Here is a 23,673-nt window from a genome sequence, read left to right as displayed (position 1 = left end):
ACAAGTACGTTGATGAACATGGTCGGGAAGTTTTAAATTTTCATGAATCATAAACTTAATGAATGTCGGATTACTCTGGTGAAAACAATTCCCCCGCCCCAATCCACAGAAACTCCGCAAATCGAATTTAAAATCGAAGAACGTTCGTCAATTTTAAAAACGTCGGCTGTTCATGTTTTCACATGACGTATCAACATCATCGAAGGCAAGGTGAAAACAGCGAGACGAGACGGCGTACAGGTCCGTTAGTTATATATAATCAACAATCTAATAAGAGTCATTCCGACCGTTGGACACATGCGAAGAACCAATTTGCCATTTGTGAAACCTTTTGCAAAGTCGTTTGGGAGTTTGTCGGTAGTTTGATCTTTTCCTGATCGTCTTGATGCGTATTTCAAGAGAAGAATAGTGAACAAAATACAGCGAGAATAGGCGGACCGGGGACGTCGGTGCCCACAACCGTTGTTAACGTTGACATTTCAAAAAAATCACAAATTTTCCTTAGCGTTAACTTTTGCCCCGTTTATAGGTTATTTCAATTCCAAAACACTTAACTCCGTTCTTTGGTTTTCTTGCAAATAAACAAACTACATTTTGTCGAACCTATTTCCATAAATAAGAAACCGCATCAGAAGAGGAATTTTATTTATTTATTTATTTTAAAGATATATCAAATAAATTACCGTACGCTCTCACTAAAATATATAATTTTTTATATATCTCCCATTTATCATAAAAATTTGGTTGGTGAAACTTGCGATTTATTGAAATATTTTTTTCATATACCATCAAAACCCTTTTGTGTTGCGTTTTTTTGCCCTTCGATGATGCACCCTCGGGGCAAAACTGGATAATTCAAATTTGGCAAAATGAAATAAGTACATATTTTAGTAAGTCTTTATATAGGATAGACTGTGTACAATTGCTTATGTCGAGGAGGAACAAATTTTCTTTTAAACACTATGTTCTATTTTAGACATCTCGAAAAGTTCGTCGACAATTCCTTAAATTTAAATGTATTTGTCTATATCATTATTATTGAAAATTTGAACTTTTTATTAATAAATTACTTCGATTTAAATCTGTACTGAAAAACTTAAAATCATTGGATGCAACTGGCCAAAATTATGGAACCTTTATGAAAATTTATCAAAATAGAAAAAAATGGATTCCCTCTCGGAGCACCGTGTCTCGATTTGCAAATTTTACCTTCTGTTTTTACATCTTATTTATTTTTAAATAATTTATCGCTAATCGTTAAAAATCATCTAGCCAAACGTTCTGGTTCTAGAAAGCTTTTATGCAGTAGCAAAATTTTATTGAAACGGGAAGTGAAAAACGATCGCCTGAGGCGTGTTTTTGAAAATCCTTTCAATTATACTTTCTTGACACTATCTCGCGAACTCGTTTAGATTAATGAATGAAATTTGTCAGAATTATTGAACTTTTGTTCCCAGTTCTACTTTGAAAACTATTAAAAAAGTAAAAGAATAATCGAGCAGTAGGGCCAGGAAATCGTCCTGGAGCGGCACCCTTTAGCATTCGATAGGAAATTTTTATAAGATTTTCAATTGGGTTCCTTCCACTTTTCCAAATTTCTCAACCGTTTTGATGTTATTAAAGTGGAAGGTGACCAATTGAAAGCTTATTCAAATTTCCTATCGATTGCGCAAGGCGTCGCTCGAAACATTTAAAAAAGCCATCTTGTTCATAGTAAAATTGTCTACAGAGACCTAAGTCTGTGACTTACAAGGCTAGAAAATATGCAATTCCAAAGTTGGCCATTTTTTAATTTTTTTATTTATTTATATTGTGAGTTCGAAAAATGGCAAAAAGGGGGGAATTTCAAAAAGTTGGGTTGAGACGGGAATTGGGAAGTTAGTGTCCAAGTGGATCGAAGCCACGATAGATCAAGTGGTACAGCAACGGCGTATTCAGCCGAAGGTCGTGGGTTCGAATCCCGCTTGTGACACTGACTTTTTTATCTCAACCAAAAGCTTTATTAATTGAAAAGAATATATTTGGTCAAGCGGACCACGAAACCTAATAAATTTATGATTATGAATGAATTCGATTGAAATTTTATGCTTTTACGTTTGTGTGGTTTGATCGGTTTAGATTATCCTTGTACCATCACTGTTTTGTGGTCAGACTCATTAAGCAATTCCCTATCTTTTGAGTTTTAAAGTGAGTTTTTAAGTATTAAATATTTTTTGTGGTCTGCCAAAATTCATGAAGAGTTCAAAAACATCGTTTATTGTACATTATATTTCGTGGTCCGATTGACCAAATAACATCTTTCAATTAATTAATTTTTATGTATGGTATTGGTTGAAATAAAAAAGCTAGTGTCACGGGCGGGATTCGAAGTCACGATAACTCAAGTGGTAGAGCAGCGGTGTATTTAGCCGAAGGTCGTGGGTTCGAATCCCACCCGTGACACTAGCTTTTTTATGTCAACTAATACCTTACATAAAGATTAATTAATTGTTTATTGTTTCTGTTATTCGGTTACAAAGATAGTCGACGCACGCACGTCTTTGGAGAGAGTCTGTTACAGCAGATTTTATAAGCGTACAAGATCTTTCTATTATAAACTAGATTATGCAAATGAATATTTGAGGAACTTCCGAAGGTTTGAACCGTCACAGTCACTCCGAGATTATCCGAACTTGAGACGAATGGTCCGCCCGGTTCCGCCTTGCGTCAGGCGCGTTACTCGAGTCCTATCGACTTTTCACCCAGTTCCGCGTAAAGAGGGACAAAAAAGATCGTTGCCTTACCTAAAGAAAAACTCTTGGATTTATGCCACGTATCGCAAACTGTTTCGATCCGCTTTGGATTTATGCCACGTATCGCAAACTGTTTCGATCCGCTTATGACTCCGTTAAGTACGTCAAGGCGGCGGAACGGTTTTTCCTGAAAACGAGAGGGGGCAGGGTTAACGATTCACTCTCTCCCGAGAACCCCTTCCAAACAAGGCCCTCACCCGGTCATCAAAGACACTTTCGTCCTGTAAAGTAATGCGTCAACGCAACAGGTGCTGGATTTTACCCCGGGGGGACAAGAGTTTTCCGTAGGAAAATTTGGTCCTATATTGCATGTTAATCACGTTCTGGTAGTTGTTTTTCAAATAGTTCAATTCCAAGGATGTTGAAGCTAATTCATCTTCCTGACGTACATTATGATAAATCACCTTTTTTTCGTTCGTTTAATTGCGTCTTACAGCAGGATTGACTGTCAAATGATAATTGTTCCTTTTCCAACCAACCAATTAAAATGCATATGTCATCACCAACATACAGTTTAGTTTGTCAATATTTGGCTTTTGTTTGCATTTCTCCATCTTCAGCGGTTCATTCGTTAGTATAAAATAAGCGTTTATTAATGCCAAAACCCATTTGACAGACTAAAACAGCGAAGATAAATTATGATGATCGGATAAGGCTGCTCGTCCATTGGAACCGAACTACGACGGCCGTTCAACAGCCGAACTATTTGACCAAACGGACGACCGGCAAGATTGCCCAACGCCGTCGTCCACTGTAGCCGATTTTCGTCAGTTCACGACACAGCCCAAATGGATGTAGAAGATTTGTTGCTGCTCGAAAATTCTTAGTTTACATACAAATGGAATGAAAGAAATAAACAAAAATATTGGAAGTTCCATTTCTAAAGCTATCCTTGACCACAGCTTACGCTGGACATCTCTCCGATGGTAGAGTGGATCACGCATATCCCAAGAGCCTGCTCCTCAACCGCACTTATCAATTTTTCGCAATCCATCGGAATGAAAACGAAACGAAAAGGTAAGCAAAAAGCAAAGAACGGCATTAAACAATGGTGAGCGTTTGATGTCACGTGGTTGACAGTTGAAGTCGAAGTAACCATTCGGCCAAATAGGACTGGAAAATTAATTTTATTTGGATCGGAAAGTGCTTCGGCCGTACACGGCCCAACACGACCGAACGAATTGGTTCTAATGGACGCGTGCTCATTTGTTTCTTCGCTTTTGGATCATCCGGCCCTATTCGGCCGTCCAACGGCCGAGCAAGTTCGGCCGAAAACGGCTCCAGTGGACGGCCTACCTAAGAGGTTCATGACCCGATCAGCCATCGACAGGAAATCTGACAATTTACTTAGTAATCACTTTGTCCTCAGATTCGTAAACAACTAAATTACAGGTCCCATCACCTAACCGCACATTAACAACAGATGGGGTCATGTAGTTTGGTCATCTACTAAACGTTTCTTTCCTTTGTCTCTGCTTGTGTACGCCAGAATCGTTTCGGCATTTAGTCATCCCTAGCGATTAGCCTGTATGTTACTTTGTGTTAGTAAATAAACGCAACCCACCTCTGAAAAAACCAAAAGGCCTAATCCGTCTATCTGCCAGACCGGCGAGCATAGTAGGACCGTTCTTAGACGACCACACTGCAAAGTCACATCACCGACGCACACATCAAAAAATACAGTCATGTAGTTTTATGGACTACCATACTTTTCGTCCCATTATCTCTGGTTTTGTATGCCAGATGCGTTGGGCAGATTTAGCCTTCCTTAGTGGGTGGCCTATGTTTATTTTGTGCTAGTAAATAAACATTCGACAGGTCAAACCAGTGAGTGTTGTACCTTGATGATCTGAGACGACCAAGCTGCAGGTTTATCACCTCGCAGATCTCAATAAGAGATCGATACAACATTGAGTTATATTTAGTTCAGCCTTCTATCGTCATCCTGGTCTGCCTATTCCCTCCCATCCCCGCTGGTTAGTTCTCTCAAACGCGTTTCAGTATTCATACGCGCTGTGGTTTAATCACAATTATTTAAATTAAGTATGTCGTAACTTCTTCTGCGAATAGAACACTAGATGTAACGTATAAACAATACCAAGACCGACGAAGACATATAGACTATGATGATGAAAGAAGATCAAACTACAGGTTCATTTGGTCTACCCATTTTCGCTTGTTTTGGCAGTCGCCTTTCCGTCACCTTTCCTAGTGCCAAATTCGGTTCGATTAGAGCATAAAAAAAAACGACGAAATGCCCAAACGCGTTCGACCTAATTAGTAGGAAATTGGTAACACCAATCCAACAAAATATCTCACACCGAGAGGTAATGGATATGAGTTGCGGTCGTTTCCGATCATCGTAATTTATTGAAAGTCAAAATAACGTAACTTATGCTCTTGGGTCTTTACAAGTGTAAAGCAGAGTGGGTAACCATGATGATGATGGTAAAAGACTATATTACTCTTTCTACTCATCTTTTCGATTCGACCATATGAAGTTCTGCAGTTTGTTCTCCTGTTATCATCGTGGCCTTCTTGACATGTCAAATCCACCACACAACAAAATCTCACTATTTAAGGTAAAATTCATTAACGTCTACGTGGTGATAGACCTAGTTTGGTCGTCTCTAATCATCCTGGTCTGCCTATTTTCGTTGACTTCGACTGTTAGACGCCATACACCATGTCGTGGCGTGCTTCTTTTAATGGCGGATTGGCCAAATATTTTACTGTCCAGGATGAGCCTAGACGATCAAACTTTAACTTTAGTGCATTCATAGAAAATTCACAATTAGAAGCGCTGTATCCACCCTGGTCGTATATCTGAAGAGGGTAAATTAAAATTAAAAGAAGCACTTTAAGCCCGTTGGGCTTAAAAACTGTTTGGAGAAGAAGAGCGCCTAAGCCGAACGTCGATACATCGATAGTTCATCGCACCCGTCCCTTTGCTATCCGTCGGTTAAACATAGCTATTTCCCCTATCATGTTCAGTTAAAACCATTTGTTTTGTACTACAACGTCGAACTTTCTTTATTAGCCCCTGGACGAAGGAAAAGTAATTTCTAAGCTCAAGGTATCGCCAGGGTGTAATAAAGTCTCTGGTTAAAGAGGCTGCTTTTATTTCTCAAGTCGGTCGGTCCGACGTGAAATTCCTTCCGTCATATTTGATGAATTTGCCTACCAAGCTAGCAACTCGCGAAGAACGGTTTATGAGGATCATAAAAAGTTAACGACCTTTTTATGCCAGACTTTTTTTCTACGATACAAAATAGATCCAGCTTCAAATTTCAAATACCAAACGTAAATAAATCCCAATTTTAGAGAAGAAAATTTTTTTTGAAAAATTATTGCCTACTGAGATAATAATGATAAAATGCCTCCTTTATTTAATTAAGCTTGTTGTCAAATCAAGATCTCAGTATAAGGATTATAAAATATTTTCATATTATTTGGAGATCGTGAGATGCGGTCTGGTGTGACTTAGGTTTAGAAAAACATTTTCTTCATCGTGCCAACGTTTCGATCTTTATTGAGATCATCTTCAGGGCCTGGGATTTATAAACATTGTTTACATTATACAAATACATTGTAGGATGTGAAAAAATGAATTTGTACAATGCTAGAATTTCATTTTTTCGCATCCTACATGTATTTGTTAAATTTAAACAACGTTTATAAATCCCAGGCTCTGAAGATATCTCAGTAAAGATCGAAACGTTAGCACTATAAAGAAAATGTTTTTCTAAAACCTACGTCACACCAGACCGCATCTCACGATCTCCAAGTAATCATTAATTAACCGTCACTAAACACCACACATTATATTCAGATCGTATTTGATATACTTTTATTCCATCAATAGAGAAAGTCTTTTATTTGAAACTGCATAAGACTTTCTTCTCTACGTTTGTTTTTAACAATTCATATTGTACTTCATTCCCAAAATTTAAAACCTACCTCTCCCCAAACTAAATATGTAACTCAAAGTCACAAAAACATCAGAGCATTGCCCAGTAAATTATCATTTGAAAAAAATGGCAAACCGAGAAGACAAATGCTAGTCCTGTAATGAGAAGTCATCTTGTGTGGCCTTAGCCTAAATGTGTATGAAATTAATTGGAATGATGTCCTTCGAGGGAGATAAGTACTCAAGCCCCTTAAGCACTCAGTTTCGTAAACTCCTTGTCAGTAACGAATAAGTTGCTGGTTCAGGTAAAATAAGATCCTAGGCTATAGAATCTAATTAGCTATCCGATATCCAAAAACTTTGATTTAATCTTATAACATGACACAAATAATATTTACATTGTAAGGTGTAATGAAATGTCATAACTGTCGGCGAATTGCGTGCCGATTGGAAAAGTACACTTGTCATTCGGTTTGTCGCCCCGCAGAAGACTTCAGAGGGGACCGGGGAGGCAGGTGAACTTTTTGTCATGCACCTCCCCTTACCAGCTGCTTTATTTTTGAAGCAGGTACCTGTTCGACCGGAGTAGAGTTTATTGTAGCCAGGTGATTTTTTTGGCTTTTCTTGGGAAAAGGGGCTGTCTTGGCCGTTACAAAATCTGCTGAGAAATCGGCAACGAGTTGTTTCGTATTTTCCTATATTTTATAACCTGTGGTTTTTATAGATGTTTGTTTGGAAGACCCCCTCACAAAACACGCATTTAGGCCTTACTGGCAGATCCCCCAGAATCGATTGTAATCATTTTTTGACGATATATCATGGCACACTGTTCGATAAAAATTCCATGTTTCTTCCATTTTATTATGATGAGTTGGTAAGTTGTCAGAGAAATATGTTCTGGGGGGGATGTCATATATCGGGGGTGTACAAACCTTCCTTTTTAAACAATTCCCCCTCACTACACTTTTAGAAACGTGGAAGATATATTGCAGAAGAATTTTGCTGAAGTCTGGTGATGGATTTGTAGTTTGGTCTTCCGGTCTTCCTCGTCTGCATACGCTCAATGGTATACCAGTTTGCCAAAACCATCGTCAAAATAGGAAAACTGGAACTATCGGAAACGACCGAACCACATACCAACATAACTGAACCACATAGATATCAACAAAGTCTATCTTAAAATAAATCTTTCAAGATTCATCTAACTATTATGATGAGTTTGTAAGTTGAAAAATGTGTACGAGAGGATGTCATTTACATACAAGCCTTCCTTTTTTAGCCAAATGCACCCACAAGCCCACAAAACGGCACAATGACAAAATTTAACATCCTATATCTATTGTTCTGAAATCGTGAGGCTTCTTTATAAGATAACAAGAGAGTAAAAAATAAAATTATCTTACACGATGGCCCATAAATAGTCCAAACAACCCTCCTTCCTTTTTGATACTTTTGCCATTATTCAAAACTTCTGTTTTTCCTTGAATTCATGTGGCTTTCAGGAAAAGAGGCTCTTCAAGTAATTAAATTGTGATATTCCTGGTTGAGGTCAGGTTGATAAACCTGTAATTTGGCCGATCATCTGGGACATCATATCTTCGATAGTTTAGCCAATACCAAAGGCAAGATAGGCTGACTAGAATGATGGAAATGACCTCAATATAGGGCCATTACCACATACCCTTTACCACCTTCCACACAAAGCACAATCACACAAAATTCAGCATCCTAGCGTTCATTGAATGTTCAGCATGATTCTTCTTAAAAGCTCACAATACCCTATCTTTTTGGTACGTTTGCGTTTATAATGTACAAAATATCTGTTCGTTTCTTCAGCAAATTCTATCTACGGACTAAATTAAATTATTTTAATTTAGCCCTTTACTATATTGACAACAAAGTTTATCTTCAATTAATCTTCCACTTTTCTTCCATTTCTGAGTAGATTGTAAGTTGTAACATAAACGCCTGACCACCCAGAAGGCACAATCACATAAAATCCAGCATCTTACAGTCCAATGTTTTACACTCGTGAGGCCTCTTTACGAGGTAAAAAGCAATAAGACTGTAAAAAAACAAAATCATCTTCAAACATGGTCCACTTATGCTCGCCATTTAAGCTCACAAACTCCTACCTTTCTGATATTTTTGCGCTTATAATGTTTTTATACAAGATATAAATTTCTTTCGTTTGTTGTCAAACAAATTCTTATCTATAGACTATAATATAAATTATTTTGTGTGGAGGATCTACAAGAATGGCAGGCATTCGGCTACTTAATTTGTGAGATTTCTTCTTGAGGTTAGGTTGATGATGAGTTTGTTCGTCCCGATCATCCTGGTTTGCATATCCTCAATCGTATACCGGCTAATAGCGACCAAACTACGGTCCATCTCCACGTAAACGTCAACGTTTATCACTGTTTAAATCTATATGGGCTTTATATGTGTTCTGCATTGTTTCATTGTTGTGCGAACAAACTGATCTATTCTAGGCGATGCTTTGGCAACATTTGAGATTTCGGAATGTTCGAGATATTCCAGCATAAACGAACAAGACTATGGCTTGCATTTTTGAAAATAGAATGTCCCTTCTTCTTTTTTATATGCTTTATTTAGAAACGGATGTAATTGCATAACACGGAAGTAATAACCAGGTCATCCCCACAGCGAGCTTAGCAACACGTTCATTGTATTCCAGTTAAAAGTGGGTTAATTACGCCTAATAAATAAAGATTAATCAGTAAAAAATGGCGCCATAACTTAACATATAGCTCTTTTATCTGAAACGATCAATTGGCTTTTACACAAATTGGTTTTTAATCTTTTGGTCACTGAGGTTATCTATTGCACTCGCAAATTTCACCCTGGTGCAAATATACGTCGCAAGCAAAAGAAATGAACATTTGAAATACTGAAAAGGTATAATAATCTATGTTCTTCTTTACTTTGCCTTTCCTACCTTATCATATGGACAATTACACCAAATTACAAGTTGCTTTCCTTACAAAATACTGGGTATTATCCGCCTGTGGGATTTGAATTTCCTCGCACAGACCCATTTTATTAGGGATGGCCTCGACCCCCACGAGTTGTAAATCGATTTAGATCTACGGAAAATGGGAGAAAAATCTCCGGCCCATTCATCAAGAAAACATCCCTCAAAACGGAGCCTTCGACGAACAACCAGCTTTGCGTTTCTAAATAAAGTAGGATTACGGTTTGTTTTTCAACGGTTATCTTTAAGGAGACAGAGAAGAGTCGAGGGATAAAATCCGTGTGAATTACTTCGGACCAGATTACATGTTCCAATGCTGACTATACACAGGCCCATTTGAACCACTGAAAAAAAAGCACTCATCAATAATTTATCGTTTTCTTAACTCGTATGCTCGCTCATCAGAAGATTGCGTTCTACAAGAAACTCTTACACGAATAAATGTTTATTTCAATTTCGGGAAAAGAGTAAAGGCTTAAAATTTTAGTGATTATTTGGAGGTCGTGAGATGCGGTCTGACGTGACGTAGGTTTTAGAAAAAAATTTCTTTATCGTGCCAACGTTTCGATCTTTATTGAGATCATCTTCAGGGCCGGGATTTATAAATATTGTTGAAATATTACAAATACATGTAGGATGTGAAAAAATTACGAGTTTATACAATGGTGGAAAATTTTCGATTAAAAAAATTATGAATTTATACAAAGGTAGAAAATTTTAGATTAAAAAAATTATGAATGTATACAATGATAGAAAATTTTGGATTAAAAAAAAGAATTTACACAATGCTAGAAAATTTTAGATTCAATCAAAGTGTTTGTACTCACTCAAAATGTTTGTTTTCCGTGTAGATTGAATCTAAAATCTTAGCATTTAGAATCTAAATTTTTTAAAATTTAAAGTTCTAGCATTGCATACATTCATTTTTTTAATCTAAAATTTTCTAGCATTGTATAATTTTTTTTCACATCCTATATGTATTTGTAACATTTAAAGATTGTTTATAAATCCCAGGCTCTGAAGATGATCTCAATAAAGATCGAAACGTTGGTACGATGAAGAAAATGTTTTTCTAAAACCTACGTCACACCAAACCGCATCTCATGACCTCCAAATAATCATGAAGTAACGGTCACTAAACACCACACATTAAAATTTTACGTAGAGAAAAAAAAAGTTATACAACAAGATTTTCAACAAGGGTCGTATCATCCCGGGCTGTTTTTGCCCTGAGCCACTTCTGCAACAGACAAAACAAGATAAGAAAAATTGTCGGTATGTTGAAAAAATGGGTTTCTTAACTTCGTTGAACTGAGAAGAAATGAGATAGATAGTGAGATCATACACAATCAAACAAACGTACAACAGACACAATATTCTCCGTTGTTGTTGTTGGTTTCTCCGGCTTTGTAGGTTTCTGAACGGGAAATTGGCTTGGAATGGGCGGGCAATAGTGTACCGGCTTACCGTTACCAGGTTCAAAGACCGAGATTTAACGACCTGCGGTCAATCCGTCCTTTATCGGCCACATCCCGAATCGCACGGCCGTACTAAACGGACCAGAGGGTATGGTAAACAATAATAATCAGTAGTTCCCACGACTGTGTAGAAATTGACGCTTTAGAAGACTATCATTGTGCCATAAGCGATGATAAAAATTATAAGCTGTTTGCCATGTTGATTTTTTTTTAAGTAGCATTAAAAATTCTATATCTAGTACTGTAAAAGCAATTTTTTGAGTTTAATTGGTGGGAGGTATTTCCAGTCTTCTCAACCATTCTCCCAGTCTCCTTGTTTGTATAAGCGTCGATCCCATTTTGCAGGCTTCATAGAAGTCCGTTTAGAATGCTTCAGAATGCTGAAAGAATGGATTTCATCTTATGAATTGGGAATAAGGAGAAACAAGGAAAAGCAGCGAGAGGTGAATAACGGACACCAGCATCATCACCCTCTGACCTGTCCAGACACACTTCGGCAGGTTTGTTTAAAAAATGCAAACTGTTTCTTTCTTAAGGTTCCGAATAAATAAAAAAGCTATTTTAACAATTCTTCTCGTGAGTTTGCGGGATGATAAAGTTTTGGTATGGTCGTTTACGATCTAGTGTGCCTATCTTGCCAATAGTTCTGGCACATCTGTGAAGATATGCATGCTAAGATCTTCTTATTGCTTTATTTATTATTGTTTACCGACATAAAGAAACGATTTCTAAACTTTGGACGATACGATGGTGAATTTTATGTGATTGTGCCTTCTTAGAGGTCGGGGTATTTTCTTAAAAGAGATGGTTCATATGCCCGATAGGTGACATCCTCTTTAAGCATATTTCACAATCAATGTCCAAGGTTACAACGTTAATAAATGAAAGAAACATTGACAATTTATTAAAATTCAACTTTGATGACGTTTACATGGTGACGGACCTGTATTTTGGACAACCTGGTCTACTATTGAGAATATAGACCTAAATGATCGGAACGACGAACTACAGGTTCAACAACCTATTTTCAAAAGAAATCTCACAATTTAGGTAATTGAATCTCGTTCTAGATCCATTACGTAAAAAAAACATGTAGAAACCTAAGTCAGACGCTTTTCGCATTCTCGCCATCTTCATTACTAGGCAGGGTTTATTTCGTATCACAAAGCAATTATTGTATGGTTGAACGCAGAAACCTGCTCAAAGAGAATAGACCATGATGATAAAAGATGACCTACAAAATTGCGAGGTTATGAACTTGTGGTCTTCACAGATCAGGATCCGACCGCGAGGACACGACCACTTCAGTATTCTTCTTCATGATGAATAGAACATTGAAATATAATTGAAGGTAGTTGATACAATTAATTAAGGTTTTTAGTTAAGATGAAAAAAGTTAATGGCACGAGAGGGATTCGAACCCACGACCTTCGGCGTATCTAGCCGAAGGTCTTGGGTTCGAATCCCTCTCGTGCCATTAACTTTTTTTCATCTCAACTAAAAACCATAATTAATTGTCATGTATTGGTCAAGCGGACCACGAAAGTAGTGAAGTAGTTGATACATTTTCGTATCGAAAGTGTGAAGAAAAACACAACTTTTTTCTTGGCAGCTTTGATGGAACAATGGACAAGAGTAACTTTAAACACGCCTACGCGTAAATTTTAATCCATAGAACAACTGTTTGGGAATTAAGCCGTTCAGAATTGAATTAAAGCGAGTAGCAGAAGAAGCGCGAAACTTTGAAGGTAGGGAGTCGGAGCAAACACGAGGATTCACGGGATTAACGTAATTCACGCTTTCTCCGAAACGAAATCTACACCGACCTTTTGCCATACGGAAATCATGAAATCATGTAGAGATTAAAAGTTAGACGAGCTCCGGAGTGTAACAAACGGCCTTGGGGCTCCTCCTCGTCTCCCACGTGTTTGCTGAGTATGAAGGTCAGTAGTATGCAAATGAGCTCCAGTCCGTAATACACTTTCGCGCAACATCAGACGAAACGATCAGGATCAATAAATTATTTACATATGATCTATGACTTTGAAATTGTTACCGTGTCGATAATGGATTAATTAATATACTTTTGACATAAGGACTTCCCCTTGACGTCGAGTAGAAACTAAACCGGTCCAGTGAAATTGCTGACATAATACCATAAACGTCGCAATCTACTACGGTCGCTCTGGAATTGGAATTTGAAGAATGAAGAAGGTGTTTGGTTCGATCGTTTGACAAAGAGGTCAGAAATGATCATATTACTAATGAAAGTTTGTAACTTTCTTCTTTAGCCAACATGTGGTCGTCAAATGCTTAGGTTTTACGTGTAGTTTTTCTTCTCCTGCAGTAGACCTAATGTGTTAAATTTAACTCATTATTTATTGCTTTTTTCTTTAACTAACCGTTTATACATTGGCATTGGGCATCCCTTGCAGGACTGGTTTGAGTCATTTTTGTCTAATAGATCATTTGCTGTTTCTTATAAGGGTGTTCTCTCTAATGTCGTTATTGATTTGTGTGTTCCTCAGGGACCCAGACCAATGTTATTTTTGATTTCACTAATTTCGTGGTCCTCTTGACCAATTAATATATTACAATTAATTAAGATTTTTAGACGAGATAAAAAAGTCAATGGCACGAGCGGGATTCGAACCCACGATCGTCGGCTTGATACGCCGCTGCTCTCCCACTTGAGCTATCGTGACCTCGATCCACTCGTACACCAACTTCCCATCTCAACCTACAACCTTTCGAATTTTCCCTAATTTTTGCTATTTTTCAAATGTCGTGTAATCGGTTTGGATTCTCGACGACAATTGAAATGGCGACGGAGAGCTTTAGTGAAGTGTACTTCATTTTTAAATCATTAATTCACTACTTTCGTGGTCCGCTTGACCAATTAATATATTACAATTAATTAAGGTTTTTAGTTGAGATAAAAATGGATGAAAAATGGCAAAAAGGAGGGAAAATTCAAAAGGTGGGGTTGAGATGGGAAGTTGGTGTCCGAGTGGATCGAGGTCACGATAGCTCAAGTGGTAGAGCAGCGGCGTATCTAGACGAAGATCGTGGGTTCAAATCCCGCTCGTGCTATTTACTTTTTTATCTCAACTAAAAACCTTAATTAATTGTTATTTTTGATGTTTTTTTAAGGATGTCACAATGATTATCAAAACTAAGTCAGCTTGGTGATGATTTAAAGCTATAGAAAGGTGGTGACACTGGACTTCTTCAGTTTTGACTATATTTGAGGCCTTATTATTACAAGCACTATCTTCTACTCCATGCTAGATCATGGTTCCAGTATTGCTAACATTCACTATTATATCGATGGATATGTTATTGAGGAAATCGCCAAGGTGATCTTCGGGATATTTTCAATTCCAACTGCGATTTCTCGAGATGACTGAAAAATGCCTACAAGGAATGTTGGTTTCCTTTCGCAATCAAACTCCGTGGTTAATCAAGGTCTCTGGCTTGAGGCCGTTTGGTGTGTGTTGGTGTTTTTTGGTTTTCTGTCAACGATTCTGATGTGGATAAGACAAGAAAGAGTGCAAGAAAGGCAATTCAGCAGTTGGTTTTTAAAATCTGGCTATCATCAAGTTAGTGACATGTCTTTTTTTTATGCGGGGTGTTGAACCTGTAATCCTTACCGATCATCTATCACACCCTCGCTGGGTGTGTCACGCGTATCCGCATTTCGCCATCTTCAGCGTGTACCTCATCTTGACAGGCCAACTCAGTGAGGATGTTAAACCAAAATGAACGGTAAGGATATCAAAACGTTTACTGTGCCTTTTCGTCGAGTCTTCCGCCAGGTTTTCCTGGTTATAAGCCGTTTGGAGCAGATTTTAAGGATGTACGGTACACAGCCTAAGCAGAGTATATTTGGGTTTTATTAATGGGTAGTTGTTGCTCCTAAGGTCATCCTTATTTGATTGTCCTGAATCGGAATTTAAACTGTTTTGTGTCTTTTTCATAGGACTCCAGTTGGGGTCTTCCGCGTATATTCCTCGTCTTCTCAAAGACTCAACAGATATCGCTGATCCGTTTTTCACAGCTGTTTTCTAAGCGGAATGAATCCTGTGTAGAGTTTATAATATATAAATAAGAATTTTGGACCGCGGTAGTCGACTGGTCGGCGTGATAGACTCTCGGCTCGTAGACCCCGAGGTCGTGGGTTCAATTCCTACTGTTGTCGCTGGCCTTTCTTTCACTATGAAAAAAAGTGTCATCAGACTTCTAGTGCCTTTGCTGCTGCTTAAGGTTCTGAAGGAAACGTATTGGAAAGAATTTATAAAAAATGTATCTTTATTTGTTGCAGATTGATGGAGAGGCGGCCGTCCGCAAGGTTCACAATGACGCTACCCCTTCCCCTGTCTTCCGAAACACTTCCCTGATCCCCCCTGGCAATTGAAAGGTAAATCCAATTTTTTATTTGTTTTATTAATCAATTTTGAGTAGTAACAAGTTATCATGTACATTTTTCAGTTTAATCAATCATAAGAATTAAGCCAGTTTTTTCCCTCTTTGAAATAAATTTTAAATTTTAATGCGATAAAAAAAGTTAGGCAGTGGTCCAACTTTTCCCATTTGAATAGGCGGGTAGGCAACTGCATTTACGTTGAAGTTTACGAGTGGTTGAACTTGAAAATCCGAAAGCTTTTAATCCATACATATTTATCCCAGATCACCAGGGGCGGCAAATCTCGCTGCTCGCTGATGAAATTTTTCTTTCTTCGAGACTCAGGTAAACGCAAATAAAATTTACGTTGTTCAAAATCGTTTAATATTAAGATGCGAGAGATAAAAAAAGAACGGCTTAAACGCCTGACGTTTAAAGCCAAAGTTTTCCTGCCGGCATATTTCATCCTCTGCGCTTAAATAAATTTGACCATTTTATTACATTTCGTATATGACTTTAGATGAACTTTTTGATGATATAGCATAGCAAAAAAAAATGACTTAAAGACAAATGGACAAATTAAAGGTATCAACTAGTTCATGTAAATTTCAATTCTACCTTTGAATATAATAATTAATTAATCTTTATGTAAGGTATTGGTTGAGATAAAAAAGTTCGTGTCACGAGCGAGATTCGAACCCGCGACCTTCGGCTAAATACGCCGCTGCTCTACCACTTGATCTAACGTGACTTCGACTTGGACACTAACTTGGTGATTGGTTGAGATGGGAAGTCAGCTTTAAACTTTTTTATCTCAACCAATACCTTACATAAAGATTAATTAATTGAAAGATGTTATTTGGTCAATCGGACCACGAAATCCAATGAATTTAATAATAATTAATAAATAATAAAAATGAACATAAGAATGACTAAGAATCTCAATGGCTTGGCGCCGTCCTCCCGGATTCGCTATTTCTTTTTGGATAAAACCTTTACGGTCTGTTTCGCATTTCCGCACACTAGTTTTATGCCATTTTTGAAGTAAATATCGTAGCCATTTTAATATCAGAGTACCTTAGGAGTGTCAACTGCACCATTAAAAACCCTCAAACACACTGCTTAGGCTAAGTATACCGTACAACCTTAAGATCGTCTAATCACGATAAACTATAAGTAGACATGTACATCAAGTAATGCTTTACGTTTTACTCTTACAAGTCCATATTAGATAAGGTTAGGTAAGGTGAGGGTAATGGGCGGGTTTGGTTAAGTAGGGTTAAAGTTAAGATTAGAGTTGTTTGGTAGGATTAAATTTAGGGACGGTTTAAGTTAGGGTTAGGGTAGGTTATGCAGAGTTACGATTGAGGGTTAGTTTAGGTAGGTCAGGGTTAAGGACGGATTAGGTTAGGCTATATAGGATTAAAGGTAAGATTAGGGTTAGGTCGGGTTTCATGTCCACGATACAAAACTATTTGTCAGTTTTTCTTTCTCTAGCCAAGTTAATTCGAATTCCAGAAATCCAGAAGAAGAAAATTTCCATGTTATTTTCTTTCATGATATCAAAGCCAAGAAAAAATCGAGTTTTAGATTTTTTCATTTGGTCTGCGGGGTGAAGAACCTCTAATTTGGTCGTTTCCGATCATTTTTGGTCTGCCTATACTCACCACTGATCGTGGCGAAATGCCAAAACGCGTCTGAAATACAAAACCAGCGAGGACAAGACCAAAAATGATCGGCAACGACCAAATTACAAATTGTATTTATGCACATACGTCTCTGAATAGCGAAAACGTTAAGTTGTTAAATATCAATTTTTTAGGACAATTTCCGAGTAGTTTGATAAGATAAATAAACATATGTCCAAAGCACTCTGAGTAGTCGTGGTGTCTGTTTTTCGCACCATGACTTTCGGCTCGTGGACCCTGCGGTCATGGGTTCGATTCCCACCGTCGCCCACGGAATTTCTGATCCTGTCCTCACCTTCCGACTTTTTTCATTCTAGTTAGTATGTAAAACCATAAAGCCATTCAAACATTAATATCACGTTTCAATCAATATTTACACGAAAAAGCCGATTAATCAATTCATTATGAATTTTACCCGATAAAAAATAAATTGTTATAATTATACTTCTTGATAGCAAACTAGGCAACTCTCGTTTTCTAAGAGAAAACTCCTTTTTTTAGACCATGAGAAGATATATTATTTACTAATTTGTAAGGCTGAAAGTCATAATAAGTCTTAGGCTTGTAAAAAATGTATAATAGTTATAATTAATCTTACAAACACGACCTTAGATTTTTATTAACCCATTTAATATTTATCGAAAATGTTTAAAATACAGTTGAAAAGGAACGCGAAACCTTTTCCGCTTTAGTGGGCCAACTTTCCAAAACGGGTTTTGACAATGAAACGATGTCTAATTAAAAATGAAACCCCTTGAACGGCTTTTTTTTATTATCGTTTAATTTTATCACCCTCTCCTATTATGACTCACCCCGGTACAGCTCGCACCCTCCGAAAAGAGAGAAACCCCTCTCAGAGAGGCCGATTGGGGAAAGTACTAATTGAATAGAACTGAGTAATCTTCACTGAAAGCACTTTCAGATTTTTTTTTCTTTGATGTGAACTGAGGTGGCGAGGCCTAGTTAGCCTGAATACCCGTTTACTCTCATTTCCTCGATATTGTAATTAACAAACCGAGTCATTTGATAAAAGTTAGACAAGTTTAAAAAGCCGAAGCTGGGCTTTATTTGAACATTGACTACCGACTGTGCATGCTAAATTTGACACCACGACGTACTCAGAGTGCTTAAAACATATGTTTATTTATCATATCAAACTACTCGGAAATTTCCCTATACAACTTACCGTTTTAAGTTTAACGTTTTCTCTATTCAGAGAAACGTGTAAATACTATTTGTAATTTAGTCTTTTTCGATCATTTTTGGTCCTTCTGGCCTCGCTGGTTTTGTATTTCAGACGCGTTTCGGCATTTAGCCATTTTCAGTGGTCAGTATAGGCAGACCAAAAATGATCGGAAACGACCAAATTAGAGATTCGTTACTCCTCAGACCCAATGAAAAAATCTCAAACATAAAGATTTTGCTTGCCTTTGATCATTGAAAGAAAAAACATGCACTTGTACGGAAATGTTTTCTCCCGGATTTTTGAAATTCGAATTAAGTTGGCTAGAGAAAGAAAAACTGTAAAACATTTTTCTCATATTCCACACCAGCATATTTTCTCCGCCTCGCGGAAAAACATTACATTGTGATGTGAAACCCGCCCCGAATTCTAACCCTATTCTAATTCTAACCCGTAATCCGGCCCTAACCCTGACTTTACTTAAACTTACTTTAATCACCTTAATCCATACCTAATTTAACCCTAACCACCCCTTAATCCTTAACTTTAACCCTACTTAACCTAACCTAACCCGTCCCTTACTACCGTCACTCTACCTAACCTTATCCAACTCTCTCTAGCCTAGCTTAACGAATTAGAATTCTACCACACCTAATCTAACCTGACCTAACCTAATCTCAACCCATACCCGGACTTTACCTAACCCTATCTAATCTAACCTCCCCCTAGCCTAACCTTAACTCTAACCCTTGCCTTATCTACCTTAACCATTCCTCACCTTATCTCACCATGGCAGACTCCCTGGTAATAAGGAATGGCCCAGAAAATTTTGTGTATCCGGCCCACAAACATATCCATGTTAAAACTGACAAGTCGCATGTTCTAGCTGCTCCGAGTGAGTCGCATGAAACGCCCAGTCTTTGAGCCTTTGGTCTAGTAAAATATGAGCCTCGGTGTGGAAAGTGAGTCTGAAGGGGTGATGTTCGTGGTCGTAATGTATACTGATAGTCTGATGATGATGAGGCTTGTAAGACGAAAAACTTTAATCAGGCAGCTTCGGCTCTGTGATGTGAGCCTTGGGTAGTTCGAAGCAAGGCTTTACACTTGGTGCGATGCTGATAGAAATAAATGTGTACGTTGTGTTTTCACATTGTAGATTAAGCAAAGCTGGGTTTTTCGAATGGTAAAGCTTTGTATCCTTTTCAGTTGAGGTCAATGGAGCTCTCTCACTTAACCATGAGTCAGCTAAAAGTGAATTTGAAATTCATACAAACTGGTATGATCCTTTTTAGCAAACTTTTACTACCTTGAAACAGGAATAGAGAATTTGCTTTGGAAAACCTGTCAGAACAGAACCACTTTCTGTGTTAACTAAACGTTATCTAAGAAAAGAAAATCGATGGAGAATTTTTCAGAAGTTTGCTTTTTTGATCTACCTGATTCAAGAGGGATAGTTCTGCAGTTTTTTTTTTTTTTTTTACAGCATTCCAGTGTTTTAAAAATTATAACTTATGATTTCTTGGAACATTTTATTGCCTGCAAGTTTCCTTCTTCTTGCTTTAAAAACAGTAAAATCGCTCAAATTTTGTAATAAAATCGTTAATAACTCGTCTTCTCTGAATGCATGCAATAAAAGTATAAATGTGTTGTGTTTAGTGACCGTTAGACAATGATTATTTGCAAATCGTGAGGTGCGGTCTGGTGTGTGTGACGTTGGTTTTAGAAAAACATTTTCTTTATCATGCCAACGTTTCGTTCTTTATTGAGATCATCTTCAAGGCTCAAATTGTTTGTTTTCCGTGTAGATTCTTGTGAATATCTCACTAGCACTCTCAACACGACACACAAGAATGACACATCTACACGGAAACACTTTGAGCCTTGAAAAAAGCCCTGAAGATGATCTCAATAAAGATCGAAACGTTGGCCTGATAAAATGTTTTTCTAAAACCTACGTCACACCAGACCGCACCTCACGATCACCAAATAAAGGTATAAATGGTTGCATCTGTGTACGTAAAATAGTATGTAATTAAATTACTATTTAATTAATTTTATTTAATAATTGCAATGTCGAAAATAAAGGAAACAAACACTCCGATTTTATAATCATTATATAAATCATTGGCAAACATTTCCTTGGTATTCTGTTTTAATAAATAAGTGGGCACATCTACTTGGTATGTAATGTAATTGATTGTTTAACGAAACACAAAATCAAATTCCAAGAACAAATCTCGATTAAATTTTTTGTACCTTTTATAACTTTGTAATAGAAGTGCGAAATTTTTATTTTCATTATTTATCTTGCAGAGCGATCGATCAACGCGTATCCGCTTAATCTCGCTGGTTCATCATTCCATTCTACTATGTTCAGGGAAAACATCTGTAATTGATTTTTTTGTAATTTGTTTTGTTACAACTTAAGATGAACTAAAACAAATAGTTTCAATTACAGCTTGGTTGTCGGTCTGAAAAATTTCAGTATAAATTATGCCACTACTAACTTTGCGGTTCATATTTTGTTGTGTTCCAACACTGAAATAATTTTCCCAGGCAATAAATCACAAGAATGTATAGTTTTAGCACGTTTGGTTCAATATTGTTAATTAATCGGCACGAATCTGCCGACGAAGAAAAGACAAGAACGAAATGCGAACCCCGCTGGGACTTAAGTGAGGTGTTGATGTCTTGCAATTCGCCTCCGCCCTTCTTTAATAGGAGGGGTCTTACGCCCGATCGGATTACCAATCTGTTTGCCAAAGGGTTTAAGCTAATCAAAAAAGTTCTGCCTTCTCATGCGCCATTGACATCGGCATCCCTCTTAAAACGGAGGAAATATTTTTGTGAGAATGCGCGATATTCCAATAAAGGGTTTCTTGACGAGGAATAATCTGTTCCCCTTAAGAGTTTTCACCCTTAAGGGTTTTTACTATTGGATGTGTTTCCAGGTTGTTATTACCTCCAGAAACGGCACAGTTTGTGCAAAAAGAAGTTTGTTTGCAAGGCTGCACAAAATTCGATTCTGCCTTTGCCTTGCAACTGAAATAAATGACAATCATTATCATCAGGTGTGTTTTTTCACCCTGTTCGCCCCAGTTTTCTGAAAACCTCGTTACATTTTCATTTATCTTCAAGGGTTGTTTTATTCAATATCCATCTGTTTAACGTCGTCCATTCTCATCTGTTGCCTTCTCAATGGATTTTCGTTTATAATACAGCATACTGCGTTATTAGTATAGTCGATTATTTAATCTCCCTGAGAGCCCGTAGGGTTGATTACAAGAAGGACTCTTGGGAATCGGGCGTGAGGCCGTCTGAAAATGTCTCCTGGGTTTCACTTAAACCGATTGCCATGTTTTGATTAAAACCGGCTTTCAATCTTAATAATGGTTCCGGATTGCTTTTCAGGTATGGATGTTTCATTTAACAATGTGCTTGAAAGCACCAGGCAGTACTTCCAAGGGGTCCCGCCGGCGGCAGTGGGTACCGGAAATACAGGGGGGCAGTACAATTCGCTGGTCGGTATCGCGGGCGGCGCGGGGCCGCCTGCGTCGTCGGCCGCAGCTGCAGCCTACTACCAACAGCAAGGTGCTCATCATTCCTACCAACCCTCGCAGCAGCAGTCTTCTTCGACGAAGCACCAAGGTTACCAACACCAAGAACCACTTAGGTATTTTGTTAAAAACCTGATATCTTATATATTTAACTGGTACATTATTTACACATTATTACTAGGGTACCGAGCTTGGCTCCGTTTTCTTCGTTGAATTATCGAAATTCGAACAGTGTTCCGGGTCCTGCTATGCCTAATACAAGTCCTCCACCTCAACGACAACATCAGCCTTCTCTGATGGACTACCCTGGTCAATATCATCTCTTAAGGACACCTTCGCAAACACAGCAGCAGCAGCAGCAGCAGCAGGCTATTCACCACCACCCACATCAACCTGCACAACAGATGTTAATGCATCCGGGTCAACACCATCAGCAGCAGAATCCTCCGCATCCTCACCAGCAACAGCAAACACTCATTTCTCAACAGCAACATGAACAACAAAGACATATGCAGGAGCAGCAACGTCAACAAGAACACTCCCGTCATCATGAGCAGAGGCAAATTCAGGATCAACAGAGGCAGCATCAAGATCAACAGAAACACCAACAAGAGCAGCAGCGACAGCAAGAGGAACAACAGCGTCATCATCAAGAACTACAAAGGCACAATCAAGAGCAACAGCTTCGACAACAACATGAGGAGCAACAGAGGCTTCATCTAGAATTGCAGAGGCACAATCAAGAACAACAGAGGCAACATCAGCAGTTGCAAGAACAGCAGCGACAGCAGCAGCAGCAGCAGCAACAACAACAACTGCCACAACTAACTGCTCACCCTCCACGAGGTTCTCAACATCAAGAGATACCAAGGCCACCTTCCCAACATCAACTTCAGCCACCCACTAATGTTCAAAGCTTGCCTCAACAAAGGACCCCAACACCCAATTTGCAGCATCAACAAATGAAACATCCTCAGCACCAATTGAATGGAAATGCTTCACCAGGTGTTGCCAGAAGTGCAAATAGTACACCTGTTAATTATATAGGTTATAATAATTATAACAACCACCACCAATCCCATCCACAATCTAGTACTCCGAATCCACAGCTGAATCAGACTGAACAACAGGAACCTTCAAGGGATCTTTCTACACCTCAGGTAAAATAACATAAATATACCAAATGCAAATGCATAGATTTTAATTATAACAATTTCTGTGTAGGGCTTTTATCCTGGTCATTCATCAACACCGATACCGCCCACTGCACAAACTCAACATCAGCCAAGGCTGCAAACTGGAACAGTTCTCAAAAGAGAGTCTCCACTTGATTTATCAGTAAAAACTGTTCGACAGAGTGCAGACTCTACAGCATCTGATTCTGAACAAATGAATTATTATTACCATTCACAGCAGCAAGAGTACATGAGGAGTAAATCCCTTTCTTCCTACCCGCCAACACCAGGTTATAACCATTCTCAGCAACAGCACCCTCATCAAAATCAACATCAGACTTCTCAAGCGCAGTACCATCAACAGTTACCCCCTGCCCAAACTAAAGTAGATTACCACAACTCTTATCCTCCCCAGGTAATTTCTTAATATACTATCAATTTCTATATTAGCATACTTAAATTTTTGTCATAATTATTTTTTTTTTTT

General features: G+C 38.0%; 1 protein-coding gene across 5 annotated transcripts in view; it reads left to right on the top strand.

The window, feature by feature from the left end:
- Positions 1–23,673, top strand: part of LOC106662191 — a 269,680-nt gene that overhangs the window by 238,239 nt on the left and 7,768 nt on the right. For 4 of the 5 annotated variants that reach the window (XM_024224993.1, XM_014386065.2, XM_014386063.2 and 1 more), the window contains 4 exons: positions 15,503–15,598; positions 21,866–22,127; positions 22,193–23,171; positions 23,236–23,601. In XM_024224993.1, the coding sequence (XP_024080761.1) occupies positions 21,868–22,127; positions 22,193–23,171; positions 23,236–23,601 (1,605 nt within the window). In that variant the 5' untranslated portion in view covers positions 15,503–15,598; positions 21,866–21,867. The remainder of the gene's footprint in view (positions 1–15,502; positions 15,599–21,865; positions 22,128–22,192; positions 23,172–23,235; positions 23,602–23,673) is intronic. The other variant, XM_014386066.2, reaches the window with a different exon arrangement.

This window comes from Cimex lectularius, unplaced genomic scaffold (genome assembly GCF_000648675.2).
Source record: "Cimex lectularius strain Harlan isolate CLEC.00 unplaced genomic scaffold, Clec_2.1 scaffold19, whole genome shotgun sequence".
Classification (NCBI taxonomy): Eukaryota; Metazoa; Arthropoda; class Insecta; order Hemiptera; family Cimicidae; genus Cimex; species Cimex lectularius.
Note: the sequence above shows the minus strand (reverse complement) of the source record. Positions and strands in the feature narration are given on the sequence as shown.